A 22048-nucleotide genomic window follows, 5' to 3' on the forward strand; every position below is an offset into this window, starting at 1 on the left:
AATTAAAGAAAGTCACACTGAGAACCACAAAATATATGAAGCGCTAAATAAATTTGAAGTAAAAAGACTAGTCGAGCTCGTTTTCAATCCTTCGAAATTCTATTTCAAAAAAGTAAAGAAAATTTGTAGCGATTTTGATACAAGCAACCAGAAATATAGCTGGCTAAACATGAAAAATGACGTAAGAAAATACGTAAAGAGCTGCATCCACTGTCAGAAAAATAAAATAAATAAGCATATAAAGGAGCCAATGACAATAACGGAGACACCTCCGAAGGCTTTCGATATAGTACAAATCGATACGGTCGGACCATTACCGAGATCAATAAATGGAAACGAATACGCAGTTACCATTTTATGCGATCTAACCAAATATTTGGTAACAATCCCAGTCCCGAGCAAACATGCGATAACAGTTGCTAAAGCTATATTCGAGCATTTCATTTTGATTTATGGTCCCATGAAAACAATTCTAACAAATATGGGAACCGAATACAAAAATAACTTATTCGAGGAGCTGTGCAAATTGCTAAAAGTTGAACACAAAAACTCAACACCATACCATCATCAAACTTTGGGCACTGTAGAGCGTAGTCATAGAACGTTTAATGAATATGTACGTTCATACATATCCAGTGATAAAGATGATTGGGAGGAATACCTCAAGTATTTCGCGTACTGTTACAACACGACCCCTTCGACCGTACACGGGTATTGTCCTTAGGAACTTATATTTGCGAAAAACCCCCCGACCTACGAATTCCTAGACAAAAAAAAAAAGTCCAGAGCTAGGAAACTAGTGAAAGAAGCTAAGCAAAAACAAAAAGTTAATTATGATAAAGGTAGCGCCAGTAAGGAAATAAAATTAGGCGGCCTAGTGTTAGTGAGAGAAGAATCATCTCATAAGCTAGATAATAGATAAAAAGGAAGTTATAAAGTAAAAAGTATAGACAGAAATAATAATTATACGTTAATACCTAATAGGATAGGAAATAGAGATAGTACAACCAAAATAAAAAAAAATAATAATCCATAAAAATAGGCTTAAACTAGTATAGAACATTCACTAGTACATAACAAATATCATCTGAAAAAAAAGAGAAACCGAAACAATCGCACTATAAGCATTCCAATTCACTCAACACTATAGATATATAAGAAAGAAAATGTAAATAATAAATACTAACCCAAGTTGGCATCACGTGACTATTACTTCATAATAAATTTGCGAACACAAAAGATTTTAAGTGGGTCGCCACACTTAAAACTCTGATGTGTAAAACCAAATGTTGCTCAACGTCATTTTGCACAGCCGTATAAGTTTGCGGGGAAACCAAATTCAGACATAGCGGCATATAGGCAGCTCCTTTTCGTGCTGTCGAAGGCGGCTTTAAAGTCGACGAAGAGGTGATGTGTGTCGATTCTCTTTTCACGGGTTTTTTCCAAGATTTGGCGCATTGTGAAGATCTGGTCGATGGTAGATTTACCAGGTCTGAAGCCGCACTGATAAGGTCCAATCAGCCGGTTCACGGTGGGCTTCAATCTTTCGCACAATACACTTGAAAGGACCTTATATGCGATATTAAGAAGGCTGATTCCACGATAGTTGGTGCATTTTGCAGTATCCCCCTTCTTGTGGACTGGGCAAAGAACACTTAGATTCCAACGGTCGGGCATGCACTCGTCCGCCCATATTTTGCTAAGAAGCTGCTGCATGCGCCTTACCAACTCCTCGCCGCCGTACTTGAATAGCTCCGCAGGCAATCCATCAGCGCCCACGGCCTTGTTGTTTTTCAATCTGGTTATTGCTATTCTAACTTCGTCATAATCGGGCGGGGGACATATATTATCATCATCGATTGCGGGATCGGGTTCTTTATCTCTGCGCGGTGAATTGCTGCCTCCATTTAGGAGAGCAGAGAAGTATACCCTCCATAATCTAAGCACTCTCTGGACATCAGTTACAAGGTCGCCGTTTTCATTCCTACAGGAGTTTGCCCCGGTCTTAAAACCTTCCGTCTGTCGCCGTATTTTTTGGTAAAATTTTCGGGCGTTATTCCTGGTGGCTAGCAGCTCAAGCTCCTCGCACTCACGCCTTTCTGCTTCTGCTTTTTTCTTCCTGAAAAGGCGTCTCGATTCCTTTTTCAACTCACGATAGCGTTCACACACTCCTCTTGTCGCGCTCGCTTTTAACGTAGCCCTGTAGACAGCGTCTTTTCTTTCGGTTGCAACGCGGTATTCTTCATCGTACCAGTTATTTTTTCGTGGCCGCCGGTAACCAAATTTTTCCTCGGCGGCAGTACGAAGTGCTTTGGAGATATGCTCCCACTGCCTCTGTATTCCTTCAAATGAGTTGTACTCTCAGAGAGTAGTTGTGAGAGTCGAGTGCGAAATCATTGGCAGTCTGTTGTGATTGAAGCTTTTCGACGTCTAGCTTTCCTTGTGTTTTTTGTTCCTTGGTTTTAGCCGCGTTGAGGCGGGTGCGTATTTTGGCTGCAACGCGATAATGGTCCGAGTCGATGTTAGGTCCTCGGATCGTGCGCTCATCTAAAACACTGGAGGCATGCCGTCCGTCTATCACAACGTGATCGATCTGATTGGGAGTATCTCGATCAGGAGACAGCCATGTGGATTGATGTATCTTTTCATGCATGAACCTCGTGCTGGATATGACCATGTTTCGAGCTCCGGCAAAGTCAATCAGCCTCAGTCCGTTAGGAGAAGTTTCATTGTGTAGGCTGAACTTTCCAACTGTAGGGCCAAAAACACCTTCTTTGCCCACCCTGGCGTTAAAGTCGCCAAACACGAATTTTATATCATGACGGGGCAGCGCTAGTATGTGCGTTCGAATTGTTCATAAAAAGTTTCTTTCACCTCATCGTCTTTCTCCTCTGTCGGCGCATGGGCGCAGATGAATGATATATTAAAAAATTTTGCTTTTATTCGGATAGCGGCGAGACGCTCGTCCACAGGCGTGAACGCCAGCACTTGGCGACAAAGTCTCTCTCCCACCACGAATCCGACGCCGAAACTGCGCTTATTCGTATGGCCACTCCAATAGATGTCATAATTTTTGATCTTCTTTCTTCCTTGCTTCGTCCAACGCGTTTCTTGGATGGCGGTCATGTCAGATTTTGCTTTGACGAGGACATCAACCAGCCGGGCATCTGCACCAATCCCATTTAGGGAGCGGTGCATGCCCTCAATTCATTGTCCTTCAAAGGTTTGCCATGCTCGTCGTCAAAATAAAAAAAATAAATGTAAGGCGCGATAACCTCCGAAGAGATCTAAGGCCGAGCTTCTCAACGTCAATAGAGAGTGTCGTCAATAGAGAGTGTATTTATCCGAGGCTTGTTGTTATATTTCATTGGAGCATGGTTTTACGTGGCGGTTCCCAAGCCCAGCGCACAACCCGCTCAGCGGTGGTGAAAATATTACTTGCACGTTTATATAGCGAGCCGCTTGCTCCAAGACAGACGCCCGCTTGCAGCCGCACCCAGAGGTGTACAGACGCTGCCGATGAGATCTCCCCCGGCTAGACCTTAAACCGATTATGTCAGAGTGGCCTAGCCAGGTTGTCGCCTTATCACATTAGCTCACCGCTAAACCCAGAGAATAATTGGCCGCAAGCGACCGGCAGTAGTGATCTGCCCGAACCGCATGCAAAAGAATCGCTCTGGCCATTCCCAGGTGAATGGCGGTCAGAAGCTTTCCCCACTTTCGTGGACTTCTACACACGGCTCCACCCTCCAGTAAGCAAGTAAGTAAAACCAAATGTCAATAACACTTGATGCAAAACATTATTCACATACACAAGCACATAACCATACAAATGTACATACATATATTATACTTCAAAAAAACACAAAAAAAAGTGTACAAACAAAAGAACAATAGAAAAAAATTTTTGTCAACACAAAAAATCACACATGGCAAGCAAATGTAAACGGATATAAAAATAAGTAAACAACGCTTCACGCTCAATATTAAATTACCGCAAGACAATAAATTACAATAGCAAACTAAAAAGCAATTAAAATTTAGTAAACTCTACATGGTCATTAAATCACTTTGAGAATCACATACACTTGTTCTCAAGTGTATGCGATTCTTTTTAAAGGTGGATGATGTGGTATTACCGCAATACAAGATATTTGTACTTATGTACATGCCAGAATAGGTCTAGCTTGAAATGCATAAGCAAATGAATTTCACTTTCAAACACACGCAAATTACAATCCGAACATACCGACACAGGATTGAAAGGTACTTACTGTATCTCGGCCTACGGAGGAAGGTCAGTTCTACATCTCCAAATAAACAAGCAGGCGGATGATAATTTGCACACGCAGCTTGGCAAAATGTCCTTTGGCACTGGCAAAATTTACATGCGACTCAGGAAAAGAAGTCCCGAGGATAAAAATCCTAACACGCTAGAGGTGAGCGAACTCGAAAAGGACCTCAAAAGCCTAAGGGAAAAAAGACAGGTGGAGGTAGCCGACGTCACCACGAAGGTGTCAGAAGAGGACCAACCGCCAAATGGTGCTGCGACTCGCACAGAGGAACACCCGGCACAACAGTTACGAGAGGCTGAAGGGGGTTCGAACACTCTAAACCAAAAGGGCAAGGGGGGGACGATGACGTCATTAGGAAGGTGGCGGAGGGGGACAAACAGCCCAATGTTTGCGAGTCCGACAGATAAACCTCCAGCACAGTAAAGTGACGTCGAGAAAACTCCTCCTAACCCTTGAGGAGGGTTCGTTTGACGTGGCGCTGATCAAGGAGCCGTTGCTCTCATCGGGAGGAAAGGTTTATGGACTTAGCGCGCGCGGATTTGGCGTTTACTATACGCAAACGGAAGGACGGGTGCGAGCTGTAGTAATGGTAAGGAAACAACTGCATTCATATATGCTGCCTAATTACACTACTGAGGGTCTCGTAGTGGTGGCCGTTGAGCAAAGGAATAAGCAGGCATTTATCCTAGCATCCTGCTACATGGCCTATGCTGCGGAGGTTCTACCGATGGAGTGCAAGAGGCTAGTACAGGACGAAGGGCGCAAAGGGCGGTTGGTCATAGGCGCGTATGCAAATGCGCACCACAATGCGTGGAGAGGAGCAGATACGAACGAGAGGGGCGAATCTCTATTTTGTTACATCCTGCAAACCAATTTGCAGATAGCCAACAGGGGAAATGTCCCTACATTCATTGGCCCAACATCCAGTAATGTTTTGGATATTACACTGACCTCCGAACGTGATATATCAAGGTATGATTGGATGGTTCTTGATAGACCATCCTTCTCCGACTGTTCGGCCGGGGTGCGTGTGCTCCTAGAGGTAGGTGGGCGCACCGGGGTCAATCTCAGTGGGAATAGGTGTATGGAATAGAAAATAAGCAAAGAGACGAGATTTTTCGTTATAATATATATGATTTATTGGGTAAATGGAAAAATAGCAAAGGTTACAATATTACATGAATAAACGCAAACAATTACGGCAGAGATCGCTGGCGGCAGATGCGTATGGTACGGCTGTTGAAATCCAAGAGGCCGGTTGTATAGAAAGCTACAACCGTTGACCCGCAAAATCCTCCGTTTTGGAGGGGAAAGGCACCCACACATCAACCCCGACATGCATTTGCATGAGTGCTGACAAAAAGCACACATACACGAGCATGTACATGCATGAGGGCGATGGTGTGGGTGGTTATAAATTAAGTCGAGTATCGAGTATCGATTTGCAAAATTGCATTGGGGAGATCGCAATCAGATGCGGAAAAGTTAGGCATCCTGCCTAAACACCGACCATGCGTATATCAGCTTCAGCATCCCCCTAAAGATGGTAGAGAAGGTTCCTCCCAACCTTTAGAAACCCTAGGTCAACGAACTGGACTAAATTCCAGAAACAGGTAGAAACAAAACTGGGCAACCCAAAGAGGCTGCCAATGTGGAGGAACTGGAGGAGTCTAATGAATTCCTAACAAGGACGCTTATGACTGCGTATAACAAAGCTTGCCCTCTAAAAAGATTCAGAGGAAAAGCAAAGCCGCCATGGTGGATCAATGAGCTGAGTCTTCTAAGAAGACAGGTAAAAGAAATGTTTAAGCTAGCAAAGACCGCGGAAAGCGAAGCGTGTCGGGACGAGTACAGGGATCTACTGAGGATCTACAAGCGTGAAATGTTCAGGGCGAAGAGAATCTCATGGAAAAGTTTCTGTACGGACGGATAGTGCCGGGCTTGGTGACCGATACCAAGATCGAAAGGGCAGTGAATACGTTTTCTAAGTTTAAATCGCCGGGCCCAGATGGTATATTCCCGGCCATTCTACAAGTTTCAAGTAGGGCGGTCGGGGAATGGCTTAAAATAATATTCGATGGGTGCATAAGACTGAATCATGTACCGCACTTTTGGAGAACTGCTCGTGTAGCTTTCCTACCAAAGGCGGGGAAGATTGGTCACGTGTATCCCAAAGACTATAGACCCATTAGCTTAACATCGTTTCTGCTCAAAACCTTTGAGAGGCTGATAGATGTGTACATAAAGTCCAACGTGGATGAAAAGCTGCTCTCCACAACACAACATGCGTACACCAAAGGCAAGTCGGTAGCACCGCATTGTATAGGGTGGTAATAAGCGAGATAAGAGAAAGCCCTGGAATATAAGGAATATGCTCTAGGAGTCTTCTTAGATATTACCGGGGCTTTCAATAATGTTTCTAAATGGGCTATTATTGATGGTCTTAATTACATTAAAGTACATCCCGCCTTAACAAGATGGATTGGCTGCATGTTAAATTGCAGGAAGATTACATTTCAATGGGGATTGCACGAGGCCACGAAATCAGTGGACAGGGGAACGTCGCAGGGAGGGGTGCTTTCACCTCTGCTGTGAACGCTGGTCATCAACCAGATGCTCAGGGGATTCGATGAAGGACCCGTAAAACTTACGGCTTACGCAGATGACGTTGCAATTGTCATAACTGGAAAGTGCCTTCCAACGATTAGTTCTTTGATGGATCGGGCGCTTCGGGATATTCATACCTGGGCATCTAATGTCGGGTTGAAAGTCAACGCGGATAGGACAGATATGGTTTTGTTTACAAAGAGGTACCACGTCCCGAATTGGATCAGGCCTAAGTTAGGAGGGGTGACCCTACAGGAGAAACTTTGCACAAAATATCTAGGAATCATCCTAGACAGTAAGCTGTCATGGAAGCTCAACGTGGAGGAGAGGGTGAAGAAGGCTTCAACGGCACGTTATGCATGTAAAAGAATGCTGAGGTGTACGTGGGGCTTATCGCTTTCTCTTTCTCATTGGGTTTTTACAGCGATTGTAAGCCCTATTCTATACTATGGAGTTCTTGTTTGGTGGAAAGCCACACAAAAAGCAACCTACCTCAAAAAATTAGAGGGAATATGCAGAATATCAATGCTTAGCATTACGGGAGCCCTGAAAACAACCCCGACAGCTGCACTGTATGCCATTCTGCACATGCCACCTGTAGACCTGGTAGCAAAGAACATGGCGTTAACAACTGCAACCAGACTCGGTAGCTCGGGGCAGCTTGAGGGCCGACCACACGGCCATATAAGTATAGCGTCATCAATCACAAGACGAACAGACTACCTGATTCCCTATCTGCGCTTCGAGGGCGATCTTAAGGCCACAATAGAGGTGGACGGTTGGCGCAAGGGTGCTCAAATGGCGGACAAGGCAATACATATGTACACAGATGGTTCCAAAGTAGTGGCAGGAGTAGTAGTAGTAGCCTGCGGTATACTGTGCTGATACGGAAATAAACAGATCCTGCAGGCTGCCGAATTACTGTAGCGTTTTCCAAGCGGAAATAGTAGCCGTAACCAAAGCAGTAGAAACCCTGGAAGAAAATAGCCCAAGCTGCAATCGTGTTAAATTTTATATTGGCAGTCAAGCAGCAATTAAGACAATAATCTCCCATAGCACAGCATCTAAATGCGTGTTAGAGTGTAAGCAGTCCCTGGAGAGAATCGGGACAGGGAGAAGCATATATCTATATTGAGTCCCAGGGCATATGGGAATAGATGGAAATGAAAAAGCGGATGAACTAGATAAAAGGGTGCATCCCTTGAAGTGTGCTTCGTAGACGTCCCAATTAGATTGGGCGAGATTAAGCGAAGGCGAGAGGTGCACATGGTCGACCAAGCAGGAAAGGCGTGGGTTCAAGCTCGGGGCTGTAAAGTGCCGAAGATTATGTGTAGGTCTTACAACCTTAGACTAACAAAGTTGCTTCTATCATTAAAAAGAGAGGACTGTATATTCATGACGGGTATTCTGACTGGCGTCACGTGCCTTTAAATTGGGCTGGGCCAGTGATAGCAGATGTAGGAAGTGCGGGCTGGAGGAGGAAACGATCGATCACGTTCTGTGCTCGTGCCCTGCCCTTGCCAGGCTAAGATTCCAGCTATTAGGAGTGACACAGCTGTCAGATCTAGAAGCAGCAAGTGGCTTAAATCCTGGGAAGCTAATACTATTTGCCAAGAGGACGGAGTTATTTTATAACATAGGTCCTGGTTTTTGATAGTGTTTTTCAGTTTGGTCGTTAAAACAAACGGACTCATTCAGTCTATGTGAGGTCCTCGTGGATCGGCCAGTTCAATATAACCTACCGTTTTCGAGAAAAACTCAAAAACCTGAAGTTTTGACCTTTGACGTAGAATAACTTTTTTAGCTCAAATGGGATAGGAGGGGATTTTGAGGTTTTATTTTTTATGGTAAACTTAAGGGGGTTCACCAAAATTTTGATGAGCCGTAGTGTTCTTTTTATTAATTTATCACTATTTTGTGGCCGGACTATGGTGTTAGAATCAACCCTATTAAAACAAGTATTATTATATGATAGTGCGCAAAATAAACACTTCCTCCGGGGGTAACCAAATTTTGATACGAACTTATTATTCTGCCTGTGAGAGACCCTTCTACAAGAAAAATACTATATCACTCCCCAAATAAATAAAATATGATTTAAATGAAAATGAACTTGCAGGAGCAGTAAAATATAGTACAATGACCCTTAATGTTACTCAAAACTAATAAATTATCATCTAGAGATCAACGGGCTTATTATGGTCTCTTAAAAACCTTGTATCCATTGATACCATCATCGAGTTTTTAAAACGGAATATTGCCAGTTAAACCATTATTTGGCACGAAACCGCTATAACCCGCTATGAAACATCAATTGGGAGTGACAACTGAGATCACTACTCGAAGCCCAATCACACCTTTGGGTTGGAACAATACTAACGTATTAAGAAAGAAAGGTTCGTTCCCAAAATATAGGTTTGTTGCTTTAGTTTTTCACAGTTCTGAGCTAGGCAAAATACAAATTTTTGTTGTTGTGCTCACTTGTAACTGCTCTCAGTTTGTGAATGTTTTATAAATAATTGGCTTGTCATTGACTATTACATATTTTGAAAAAACTGCTGCCTTAAATTTATCAGCGTGAAAAATAAAGCGATAATATACTTGAGTACAACTTGACCAATATATCTCGTTATTTCAGCAGAGATGCAAATAAGTTAATAAAACACACCTTCTTCGTTCCCAATCAGTCTATATTTTGACAACCGGAAGTTGACCATCATATATCTTCTTCTTCTTTTACACAGTTGCCTTAATCTACAATATCGTACATTTCCTAATCTAGTACCTAATCTAATACAATTCGCTATTTGTTCAGAGTTACCATCTTACAGCTCGGCCAACCTGACACTGTATCCACCTCGATACATTATAACTTAATTTCCATTTTCACTATCGTACATTTCTTAATCTAATACAATTCGCTATTTGTGTTCAGAGTTACGTCTCGCATTGTATCGACCTCGATACATTATAACTTAATTTCTAACAAATATTATTCTGGTTCCTCCACATCTCTATTAGGTGTTTGAGTGCACCCTGATAGAGTATGATTTGGAATCACCTACAATTTGGTGAAGTTTAGAAATATTTAATTTGTTTTTATATCATAAATCCAAAACTTCCTCACATTTTTGTCTCAACGCTCGTCAACTTAATATTAAACGTACTTAGAAAATCACGTCCCAAAATAACTGGAACGACCATGTCATTATCTGGTATGATATCCAATTGAATTTTACTTCTTTGTTTATCTCCGATGCCTTTAAATTTTGTGGGATATCTTGCAGACTTGATTTTCCAGCAGTTGTTTTGGAACATATGTTTCCCGAATAAAACTAACCGGACTACCGGTATCAGCCAGAGAAAAAAAGATTGTCGGACGAAACTTATTATCTATCCTGAAGGTGATACTAACTAAATTGAATGCCTTTATTGATACATGATTGGTTATCATCATTGGAATCATCATTGTCATTATCATCGTCGTCGTTATCATCATCATCACTATCATCACTATCTTCCTCACCATCACCATCTTTGTCGTTTTCACCATTAACATTATTTCCTTGCTGTTTTTGCTTATGTAATTGCAACAGCTGTTTGGCCATCGCCTCCATCGAAAGGACATAGCAGTGCAGGAATTTCCTCTTTTTGTCCCATTTACGCTTACGTTTATTTACGGCCGAAGCAGTAGTATTAAAAACGGCGGCGGAACTTGTATGAGTGGCAACCGAAACACTTAATTCTGTCAAATCATCGGCAGCAGTATTAACAAATGTAGCCGGAACGGCGGTTTCGGCAGTAGAGACAACATGAACGGCAGTGGCGGCGGTAGCGGTAGCAGAAATGACTGTGGCGGCAGTATGCGCAGCAGGAGTGACAACCGAAACATTTAATTATGTGTAATCATCGGCAGATATATTAATAAAGTTAGGTGGAACGGCAGTAGAGGCAACATGAACAGCAGTGGCGGTGGTAGCGGCAGTAGAAATGACTGTGGCGGCAGTATGAGCAGCAGTAGTGATAACCGAAACATTTAATTCTGTGAAATCATCGGCGGCGGTATTAACAAAGGTAGCCGGAACGGCAGCGTCGGCAGTAGAGGCAACATGAACGACAGTGGCGGCAGCATGAGCAGCAGAAACGGCAGTGGCACCAGTGGAGGTTACCTTGTTGGATGCAGCAGAAAAGCTGTCAATAGAATTGTCTGTACATCCTATATTCAAATTATTTTCGTCTTTTATGCCCAATATATTCATCATTAGGCGGCGTACTTGTGATGTTATACCAGTAGTAGGGAACTCTACGTTGTTTTCCATTAAAATTTTGATTATATCTTCTATGGCATCGGCCATTGCAAAATACTAATAGTAGTTTGTTCGCTGGGTTCTTACACACCTGAGATGTAAAACTTGACCAATATATCTCTTTATATCAGCAGGGATGCAAATAAGTTAATAAAACACACTTTCTTTGTTCGCAATCAGTCTATATTTTGACAACCGGAAGTTGAGCATCATATATCTTCTTCTTCTTTTACACAGTTGCCTTAATCTTCAATATCGTACATTTCCTAATCTAATACAATTCACTATTTGTTCAGAGTTACGATCTTACACTTGCATTGAATTTGCTGCATTTGTTTTACACAACACTGTGGATATACACTTTTTTATCTATATTGTTATGAATATTAGCAAAACTAAGGAGTGCTGCCATCTCTAAGCCGATGTTAAGCAGTGACGTGAATTCACATCCATAGATCAATCATTATGTATCTACATAAACGAAACAATAATTGCTATTCGTTGCACAGTTTGAGTGTTATTGTGAAGTACTTTAATAAAGGCCATTTTTCCCATTATTCAATATTGGAGTTGTTTATTCAACAATTTAGCGATACGAACGTTGGCAGAAGATTGCAAATAAGGGGAATTGCAGCAAATTCGTTACAATATTATTTATTTCAGGGGCGTTTGCTCTCCGTAGAATCGCTAACTTCTTAACTTAAAGAGAGGATGCACATACATACATACATGCGCAGGTACTTTCTAGAATATGTAAACTAAGGAAACGTGAAGTAATTTATTTTTTGTTATATCGGCATACTGACTTTTAAGATCACGGGTTCGAATCGAGCTCAATTCCTAACAATAATTATATGCCATAGAACTAATTGTTCAGATTTTATTATTTCACAGAACGTGAATTGGCAACCCGTTCTTATTTGGTTTATTTTGTTTGTCATCCACAAATATCACAAATATTTTTTGATTTTTTATCTTGATATATTCGACATTATAAGGTAATTGAATATAAAGAACTTGGTCGTTATTTTTCAGGTTGTTTGCAAAGAATTACAACTCAAATTATTTTAAGGTCACCAAACAAGTCGTTATAGCCAATTTTCACCTTCTGGGCTTGTAAAAAATAGCCAAACTGATGACAGTTCGCCAATACTTGCAGCCCTGCTGGCTATCACAAAACCTTACCTGATCATGTATTGCTAATATCGGATTATCCTCTCCCATTTCAATGCAGGCACGTACTACGCGGTTAAGCTTATTTTCCATTTCAGCATCACCACGCTGAACGGCATTGAAATCCAGAGCAGAATCGCTTGAGCCTTGTACTTCTACGGAACTAGCTGCTCCACCACCGACGCCAATTCTGTATACGGGTCCACCTATTTTCACCAGCAACATTCCTACGATTTTAAAGTTTATATTTCTGCCTTATGTATGTGTGCATTATTATGTTACCTTTTTCAGGATGATATTTTTGCCGCATCGTTGAGTCCATGACACCCATACCACCGCTAAACATTATAGGTTTTACATATTCATGGCGTTCGCCACTACAGTCTTCAAGCCCGTACGAAATTGTGAAGCCTGCAATGACGGGTTCACCAAATTTATTTCCATAATCCGATGCTCCATTGCTGGCTTCTATTAAAATTTTAAGTGGGCTCGCAAAAGATTTAGGGTATTCATAGTCAATCCGTTCGTAAGGTTGTGAAAATCCTGCAGGCATAATTGAATAAAAGCTTATACTACAAACATATATACAAATCTAACATTCATAACAATGATTCCTAACAATAATCGTAAGTATGGGCAGAACTTATTCGTTATATTAGTACAATGTTAGCCGCATGAACACCAAATCATCAGAATTCTACCGTAATGTAAAAACATTACAATAATGCGATATTTTAGCAATAACTGAGACTTGGCTCTTTAATGCGGATTAAAGATTATCAAAGTAATGCACACGTGCAAGAGCTTTATTAAGGTTTTCCTAACGCATATTGATAGATACAATTTTTTAAAATTTTTTTGTTTGGGCTAAACCGAATATCATATATGCAGTTCTGTGCTCTCATTCACAAAATCTCGCTAGTGCTTATGGCTCATTCCATTTTAGTTTTCATGTTATTTTTTACTCACAACAGGTTTTTTGGTATCCACTTTAAAATACATTAGACTTAGAAGTTGGCTTCAAAACATGCAATCACTTGTCAGGTTTAAATTGTTGGTTTTGTTAAATTTGTATGAAATTTTAGTTGCAGTGGCTTTTGAAGTAGTTAAAATCTTAGCAGTGCGTAAAAAAATCTATAAAAAATTAATATTATCGCTACTATCTTTGTGAACATTTTAAAAATAACTGTAGGTTTATTAAATAAATTTTCTATCACTAATAGCCAAATTATTATTAAACCTTATTCAGTTATATCGAGAAAAATGAATTGTACACTTGAGCAGCGCGCCCTAATAAAAAATTGGTTGCTGATGACTAAACTTATGTGGGAGTGAAAAATACAATTGGTTGCTCATCAACAATGGTACGTAATGCCATCAAGTACAACCAAGTAGCAAAAAGCATGGAAAAAATCCAGCAATGTCGTAAGAGAAGTTAAGTTCGTCGTCAGAAACTCAAAGCAGTTCCTTTTTGCGGCTGCTACTGAGATTAAAGATGCTTTGAAAGTGTCTTCTAGCATCGAGACTAATCGCCGACGTTTGCGTGAGCACGACCTGGGTCACAGTCCAAGAAAATTATTGTTGTTGACTACAGCGCATGTACAAATGAGACTGCGATTTGCCAAAGAACATTTAAATTGGTCTTCAGCCAAATGGCGAAACATTTTATAATCTCACGAGTCGAAGATTGTCATATAGTGGAAAGGGATGACGCCACCTAATACCGAATACTATCCAGCAAAAACCGTAAAGCATTGAGGTTCCAGTATTGTGGTCTGGGAATGATTTCCTTGGCTAGGGATAGGAACCCATTCATTGGGTTAGTGAAGTTATGACTTGCGCTTCTTTTGTTGATATACTCAAGGACATCTTGCCATATGGCAAAGACGAAAAGGTACTTGTTTGAGCGTTCCAGCGAGACAACAACCCGAAATATACGAGTAAAACAGCAAACAGATGGTTTGAGGAGAGCCAGATCGACGTCATGGAATGGCTTTCATAGTCACCGGACATTAGCCCCATTGAACTTGTGTGGGTTGATGTCAAGGAGGCAGTAGCCCAACGCAAGCCTGGATCCAATACGCAACTAGCTAAGCTTTAAAAAGCGCATGGGAATAAAGAATAAAGGTCATGCAACTAAATGCTAATTTAAATAATAGCAACCCCCAATGGAAAAAACGCCATTATAGTAAAGTTATGTATGTCGACATTTTACTTACAATTTGTTATATTACTCAGTTTTTGACCTCGAAAAATTCGCTGCAGTTTTTCTGAATATTTGTTTATCTTAATAAGATAATTTATAAAGATAATTTATTTTTCTTTGAGTTAAGCTGACTCGAGGTCTGGTGTAATAAAAACACAAGAAGTTCTTACATAACCGATATATTTCGATTACTTTCGGTACCTTCGCCAATGGGCTGTATAAGACGAATGCTATAAATATCGGACGACTCTTACCACAAAGAAATTATAGAAGAAATTAAATTACTATTAAGAAATAATGATTTTCCAGAGAATATTATAAAAAGTTTAATAAGAAGAACGCAAGCAACAAACCAAGAAATTATACCAAAAAACCAAAAATCATTTAAATCTGTTACTTACGTACCTGGTTTATTAGAGCAAATTGCCAAATGAGATTGCTACAATAGCGAAGAAGCGAAAATTGCCCATAAACCAATAAATACTTTAAAACATAATAAATAAAACCAAATCAAAAATACCAAACACCGAAAAAAGCAATGTTATATATAAAATGTCTTGCAAAGGTAATGATAAAGAAACGTGCAATAAGATTTATGTAGGCACAACCAAAGCAAAATTAAAAACTCGACTGTCACAACATAAATCTGATTTTTTACAATGCAATTCTACTAACAACCATAAAACAGCTCTCATGGCCCACTGTGCCAGCAGTTGTCACAGTCCGTACTTCGACGACGCTTCAATTATTGAGAAAGAAGAGATAAACATTAGAAATGTTACATATCGTTAACACACCTTCTAACATACGAATTAACTACAAAACTGATATTGATAATATTGCACAGTCATACAGACAATTGTTAACAAAAATAAACAGTATAATACTCCACGTCAGACGTCAGACGGTGCAAGCGTGAAAATAAATATATGTAATTAGTTTTTTAAGCCTTTCGCCCCTACTGGGACAATACGTCCCACCAAACTTCAAAGATGTGTATAACTTTTAATTTTTATCCAATTATGCATTGAAATGCGCCCAGTAAAACCTTGAAGCCTTGTTTGATGATCAGTACCCACATTCCAGTATTATTGACATCAATTTCCCATTACGCAATATTTTGCACAGACATGTCGCGAAATTTCATCAGTAACGCGTTGTATTTTAGTGTGAAACGTCTATCTGGTACCGTTTTTATTCATAATATACCGCTTGCTGTAAAATTTAGGTGTGAGTAAATATTAAATAAATAAATGTAAGGCGTGATAACCTCCGAAGAGATCTAAGGCCGAGCTTCTCTTCCAATTTGCGTCGTGCTCCTCTTGATTTTCCCTACAAATCGGCCGGACGGGACCTACATGTTTTATGCCGACTCCGAACGGCATCTGCAAGGCAGATGACTTTTTACTGAGAGCTTTTCATGGCAGAAATACACCCGGGGCGCTTGCCAAACACTGCCGAGGGGCGACCCCGCTTAGAAAAATTTTCGTCTAATTTAAAAACCATATTTCTAAAATTTTGATGTTGCTTTGCCCGGGGGTGCGAACCCAGGGCATACGGTGTGGTAGGCGGAGCACGCTACCATCACACCACGGTGGCCGAATACTTAAATATTATTCCTTCGAAATTGGAAAGAAATTATAAGGAAAAAAGTAAGTTTTTAATATTTATAACTGCATTGGGACATATACTCCCAATAATGCATATGTTTGGGATAATAATATCCCAATGTTTGTTTATACCTTTAGATGTGTACAATTTGGTGGCCCTTTTGGTATTATTGGGGAACGCAGACTATCAATGCTTAGCATTACGGGCGCCCTGAAAACAAACCCGACGGCTGCACTGTATACCATTTTGCACATTGCACCTTTAGACCTGGTAGGAAAGAACTGAGCGTTAACAACTGCAACCAGGCTCAGTGCCTCGGGGCAGCTTGAGCGCCGCCCATAGTAGTATAGCGCCATCAATTACCGGACGAACAGACTACCTGATTCCCTATCTGCGCTTCGAGGGAGATCTTAAGGCCACAATAGAGGTGGATCGTTGGCGCAAGGGTGCCCAAATGGCGGACGAGGCGATACATGTGTACAAAGGTGGTGGAAGGAGTAGGGTCTGCGGTATACTGTGCTGATCCGGAAATTAACAGATCCTACAAGCTGCCAGATTACTGGAGCGTTTTCCAAGCGGAAATATTATCCGTAAGCAAAGCGGTAGAAACACTGGAAGAGAATAGCTTAAACTGCAATCGTGTTAACTTTTACATTGACAACCAAGCAGCAATTAAGGCAATAATCTCGTATAGCACAGCATCTAAAAGTGTGTTAGAGTGTAAGCAGTCCCTGGAGAGAATCGGGACAGGGTAAGCATACATCTATATTGGGTCCCACGGCATATGGGAATAGATGGGAATGAAAAAGCGGATGAATTAGCTAAAAAGGGCGCATCCCTGGAAGCTTGCTCCGTAGACGTCCCAATTAGACTGGGCGAAATTAAGAGATGGCGAGAGGTGCACATGATCGACCAAGCACGAAAAGCATGGGTTCAAGCGCGGGGCTGTAAAATGTCGAAGATTGTGTGCAGGTCTTACAACCTTAGACTAACAAAGTTGCTTCTATCATTAAAAAGAGAGGACTGTAGACTCATGACGGGTATTCTGACTGGACACTGCCTTCTGGCGTCACATGCCTCTAAATTAGGCTTGGTAAGTGATAGCAGATGTAGGACGTACGGGCTTGAGTAGGAAACAATCGAGCACGTTCTGTGCTCTTGCCCTGCGCTTGCCCAGCTGTCAGATCTAGAAGCAGCAAGTCGCTTAAATCCTAGGAAGCTTCTAGTATTTGCCAAGAGGACGGAGTTATTTTATAACATAGGTCCTGGTTTTTGATAGGGTTTTTCAGTTTGGTCGTTAAAACAAACTTCTGGTAATACTACGAACTTATTCAGTATATGTGAGAATTTTCAAAAAGCGGTCAATAGGGATTTTACTTTTATGCTACACTCCCACACAGCAGCGTGCCACAAACTTTGTGTAGCAAGACCGCGCCAAGTTTATACATTGAACTGATCCGTTAAAGTCAAGATCTTAGCAATGGACCTTTTAATTGAAATTTTTAACAGTTATAAGCTATAAATCAATTTAAAAGGACTAATAAAAATCCTTCTCTACATTAAAATACACAAACAACTATGGTCATATTCACAATCAATGTTATGTAGGTAGGCTTTTTAAAATTATTTGTTATGGACAATATGTCAAAAAAGCTATAACCAAATTTGAAGTATAGGTAATTATATTTCGACTTTGAATACGCACCTTTATTTTAAAGTTATGGATTTCTTATAAATTCGAAAGGATATAATTTCTGAATCATATTTATATAGATGCTTCTTAAAATAATCAAGTGTATTTTTAATTTTGATGTTTATGACAGGGTAAAATATTGAGCCACAAAATAGTTCTAAAAATATTTGAAATAGTTTTCAAAGGAGCAAAATGTTCTAAAAAGGATGAAATCTCCGCAAAGCGACACAAGGGCAACACTGTATGTATGTACATATGTATTTCAAAAAATCTCTCTTTGATTGCCCGCAAACGTTCATGCAAAACCTCATCTGAGAGATAAATTCTAAAAATTTTTACTGAAAGCTAAAAATTTGCATGAAAATTCGCGGAATTTTCCCGAATTTTCTAAAAAGTCTTGAGTGTATATTTGTATTGTTGGTGTTATATAATAATACATATTTTTATAAAAATATCGAAAATAATGAAGGTCGAAGCAAAACTTAGTAAAACTGGAAACATCAGAGTGATGATGACTTTTGTAGATGAATGTAGATATGTATGTGTGTTTGTATGAAAAATTTTAAGGTCACTTTATCTTACATAAAAAGTTGACTTAAATCGCCCCCCTCTCAAATCGTGCTGGTTGATGACTTTAAGCAGACTTTTAGCTCATCTACTGGTGTTGAAGGGGAATCACAGGCAATGTCTGGCGGAAATCTCCTGCCAATAATATCAAAGCGCCACCAAATATTGCTTGACTGCTACGTAAATCTTGCAAGGTCCTGTCCAACGCTTCCAATGATTTCTTATGCGCCAATGTATATTCATCACAGAGCATCATTTTAATTTCTTGCAACACCTTTCCCATTCCCGAATTTTTTGATATGTTGCACGTGGGATTTTCATTAGCTATGATATGAAGTGGTAATTTGAGTGCTGAGTGGGATGTGCGACCATCATCTAACAACATAGCAGCTATCCCAGATGATGCGCGTGCTAATGCTATGTTGCATTAATGCATTGGTCGATTTGGTGCTGGCAAACCTAAATTGTGACAATGTTTTGTTTGCAATTAACAAACACATATCTTCAATGATTACCAATGCCTCATTACACATTTCAAACGTAACCGCCAATTCTTGATTTCCTGCAATATCACGCATTCGATTTAAAATATCTTCAGTCATATAAAATCTATAATTTAGCCACAATTCCATAGGATTAGATGGAAAACATGTCGCGATAATAATTGAAAATAATGATCGTATTTGTTGCAGTGAACCTGTATTGGATGCATCTATTAGTGTGGCATTCCAGTGATTATCATTTTCTAAAAGATTCAATCCCTGACATGCTCTACGATAAGTAGGAAACAACTGTCCATTAACTGTTTTCAAATCCAAAAAAGATGTGGGGCCACGAACATTAATTAACAACAGACGCAAATAAAAACACTCGTCATGACTGGAATGCACTGTGTGAAGCCGTCCTATGGTATCACTTCCAAACACTCCAGTATAACCTTAAACGGGTGTTCCTCTCCTACGTCTATCCCATACCTTCAAATTTAAGTTCCAGGTATAAAATGTTGGTACTTGGGTGTAAAGCAGTATTCGAGCAAATGGGTCTCTTTGACGTAAATTAAAAAAAGAAAGTGATGTAGTTGATGTTGGTCGTTCTGCAACCTGTTGAGCATTATTAACTGTAAAGTAAACACGTTGCCCATTTTCCAAATGTACTGTCAAATGAACAACAGGCGGATTACGTTCATGAATCGGTAAAGATAGTATTCGCCATATTGCCTCGTTGCTACAAATGTACCTGCCCATTTGGTATTGGGTAATTTCATCATTTCTATTATCCGCAACACCGAAAACTGCCATGTCACTTTATTTATTAACATACTTGCAGATGTATTTAATTGATTTCAGAGTTACAATACTCTAGATTTATGTGAGCTTTAAAGGCCTTTGACAGTATTGGTGAATAAGGAACAACCCACCCATTATCAACGTCAATGACTTGACCATTTACACGCAAAACTATTGATTTGCCATTGTCCTCTGTTGAACGTCGACGATATAATGGATACCCATCATTCCCAGTAATTGTTTGAGAAAGCAGCGTGGGATAGCATTTCGTACAGTTTCAATCACGCATGCACGGCGAATTAACATTTATAACACCACGTGGCACATGTATCATGTTTTTCGTTACAACGTCGAATAAACCTGGATCAATAGTCTGATCTGGAATCTCTGTTGAAATCACATCATCCATTTGATTGGGCATTATTTTGTTGGCCAACCATATCAAAATATGAACGTATGGCAATCCCCTCTTTTGCCATTCCACAGAATACATCCAAAAGTTAACTTCCCTATAAACTTTTTGTTTCATAATAAAATTGATTAGTCACTTTAGCTTTTGTCGAAATACCCGTGCAGTAACATCGTCACGGTCTGTAGAAGATCGTCCAACGTAGAAATATTGCTTAATTTCATCCCATTGCGAATTACATGTGAATGTTATGAAAAAATCTGGGCGACCATATAAACGGACATATCCTGCGCATATTCATGCATATGTCGGTGGCTTCCAGTGTAAGTCGCAGGCAAAATAACCGTTCTACCTATATCTGCAACACTACCATTATTATTGACGGCATCCCGCAGATGGATGTATTCTTCCGATCTCAATTTCTTTTGATTGAATGGGATGAAATTCAAACGTTCGGTCTCGATCTTCGCATACATATCAACAACATATTGTTGAAACAATCTTCGGCATTTTAAAATGTTATTTTCCTGATTTTGGCGTACCATAAGCCTATAAGCGTAGTAATTCATGGCGCTTACGTTTTTATTTAGTTCATTTTCTGAAAAAAGTAAATGCAATGTTAAAACTTGACTCGCAACAATATTTAAGTACCTGTTATCTCATGTTACTCCTTACTTAAATTATGAAAGAGATAGTTTGTGAGTATGTTCGCGAGCCTTTCTCGATTAAACTACAGGACCCATTTCCCTGAAATTATGTACCCTTTTTTCGGGAGTTTAGAATATTATACCCTCTACATTCTAGAGACATACAAAAAAATCTGTTTGTATAGATAAAACAAAAGGGGCTAAAGAGGTCTGCAAAGAGCAGTGTCTTTTACTTGGATATATCAATCGGGTTTGGGGGATATCGCGCAAAATGTGGACCCAGATAGGTCCGAAATCTTTTTCAATTTTTTTAATACGTCGTCCGGCATTAAGGATACATATATTTTCAATAATATATGTTTAAATGGATGTTTAGTCATTTAATTTGTAATCGTTTAAAGTGACATGTCCATATCGCCGCTCCCAATGAAAACTAATATGATTCGCTATTTGCCTGGAAGACTAACCTGCTTCAGTTGTAATATAAACTTTTAAAACTTGTACCACAAAAAAAAGGTATACACCTAATGTGATTCACAACTCAACTAAATTTCCAGTTGTAATCTTGAAAGTTCCTTTATTATTCAAAACATAAACAAAAACAAGCACTTACCTAATATAACGCCTTAACAATTTTCAATAGTCAAACATTAATTTTCAAAAATTATATATTATATAACGCCTTACCAAATTTCAGTAGTCTAGCATTAATAGTTGCATAGATATTGAGTATGATTTCAAAAAAGGATAAGTATAGGGATAGGGACTTTCCTTACATAACGCCTTACCAAATTTCAGTAGTCTAGAATTAATGCTTCCAAAGATATTGAGTATGAAAGATCCCATTTGTATGGGAGGTGTCACGTCTCCTTTTCGATTTCAAAAAAAAAAAAAAAGTACATAAGAACCATACGGGGCCATGTACCTGACATGTGTGTAAGTTTGGTTAAAATCCATCCACGCGTTTGAGCGTCAAGCGGCGACAGGAAAAATAGTGTTTACTTTTTATAATATGTATAGATTACTGCTGCCAGTCTCAAACGCCGCCAGTCGAAAAGATATCTTCCGGTCCTGTTTTGCTGCTAAATTGCTTAATTTATTCCACCCTTTTATGCGTTGTAGAAGATGCCATGAAAGATGTAAATATGGCCCGTCAAAATTGCTCGTACGTTGGTTGTTTGAAAATAATGCATTCTGGTGGTTGAATATAATTCCTGTGGTTTGTGTTTGCGTTTGCGATTGAGTTT

General features: G+C 39.8%; 1 protein-coding gene across 8 annotated transcripts in view; it reads right to left on the reverse strand.

Moving 5' to 3' along the window:
• Positions 1-22048, reverse strand: part of Pfas (phosphoribosylformylglycinamidine synthase) — a 679058-nt gene that overhangs the window by 252949 nt on the left and 404061 nt on the right. For all 8 annotated transcript variants that reach the window (XR_010949589.1, XM_067765957.1, XM_067765960.1 and 5 more), the window contains exons 5-6: positions 12665-12925; positions 12395-12609 (exon numbers count right to left, since the gene is read on the reverse strand). Coding sequence is in view for 7 of the 8 variants with exons in the window: in XM_067765957.1 (XP_067622058.1) it covers positions 12395-12609; positions 12665-12925 (476 nt within the window). In the remaining variant the exon portion in view is untranslated. The remainder of the gene's footprint in view (positions 1-12394; positions 12610-12664; positions 12926-22048) is intronic.

This window comes from Eurosta solidaginis, chromosome 2, assembly GCF_040869045.1.
Source record: "Eurosta solidaginis isolate ZX-2024a chromosome 2, ASM4086904v1, whole genome shotgun sequence".
Lineage (NCBI taxonomy): Eukaryota > Metazoa > Arthropoda > Insecta > Diptera > Tephritidae > Eurosta > Eurosta solidaginis.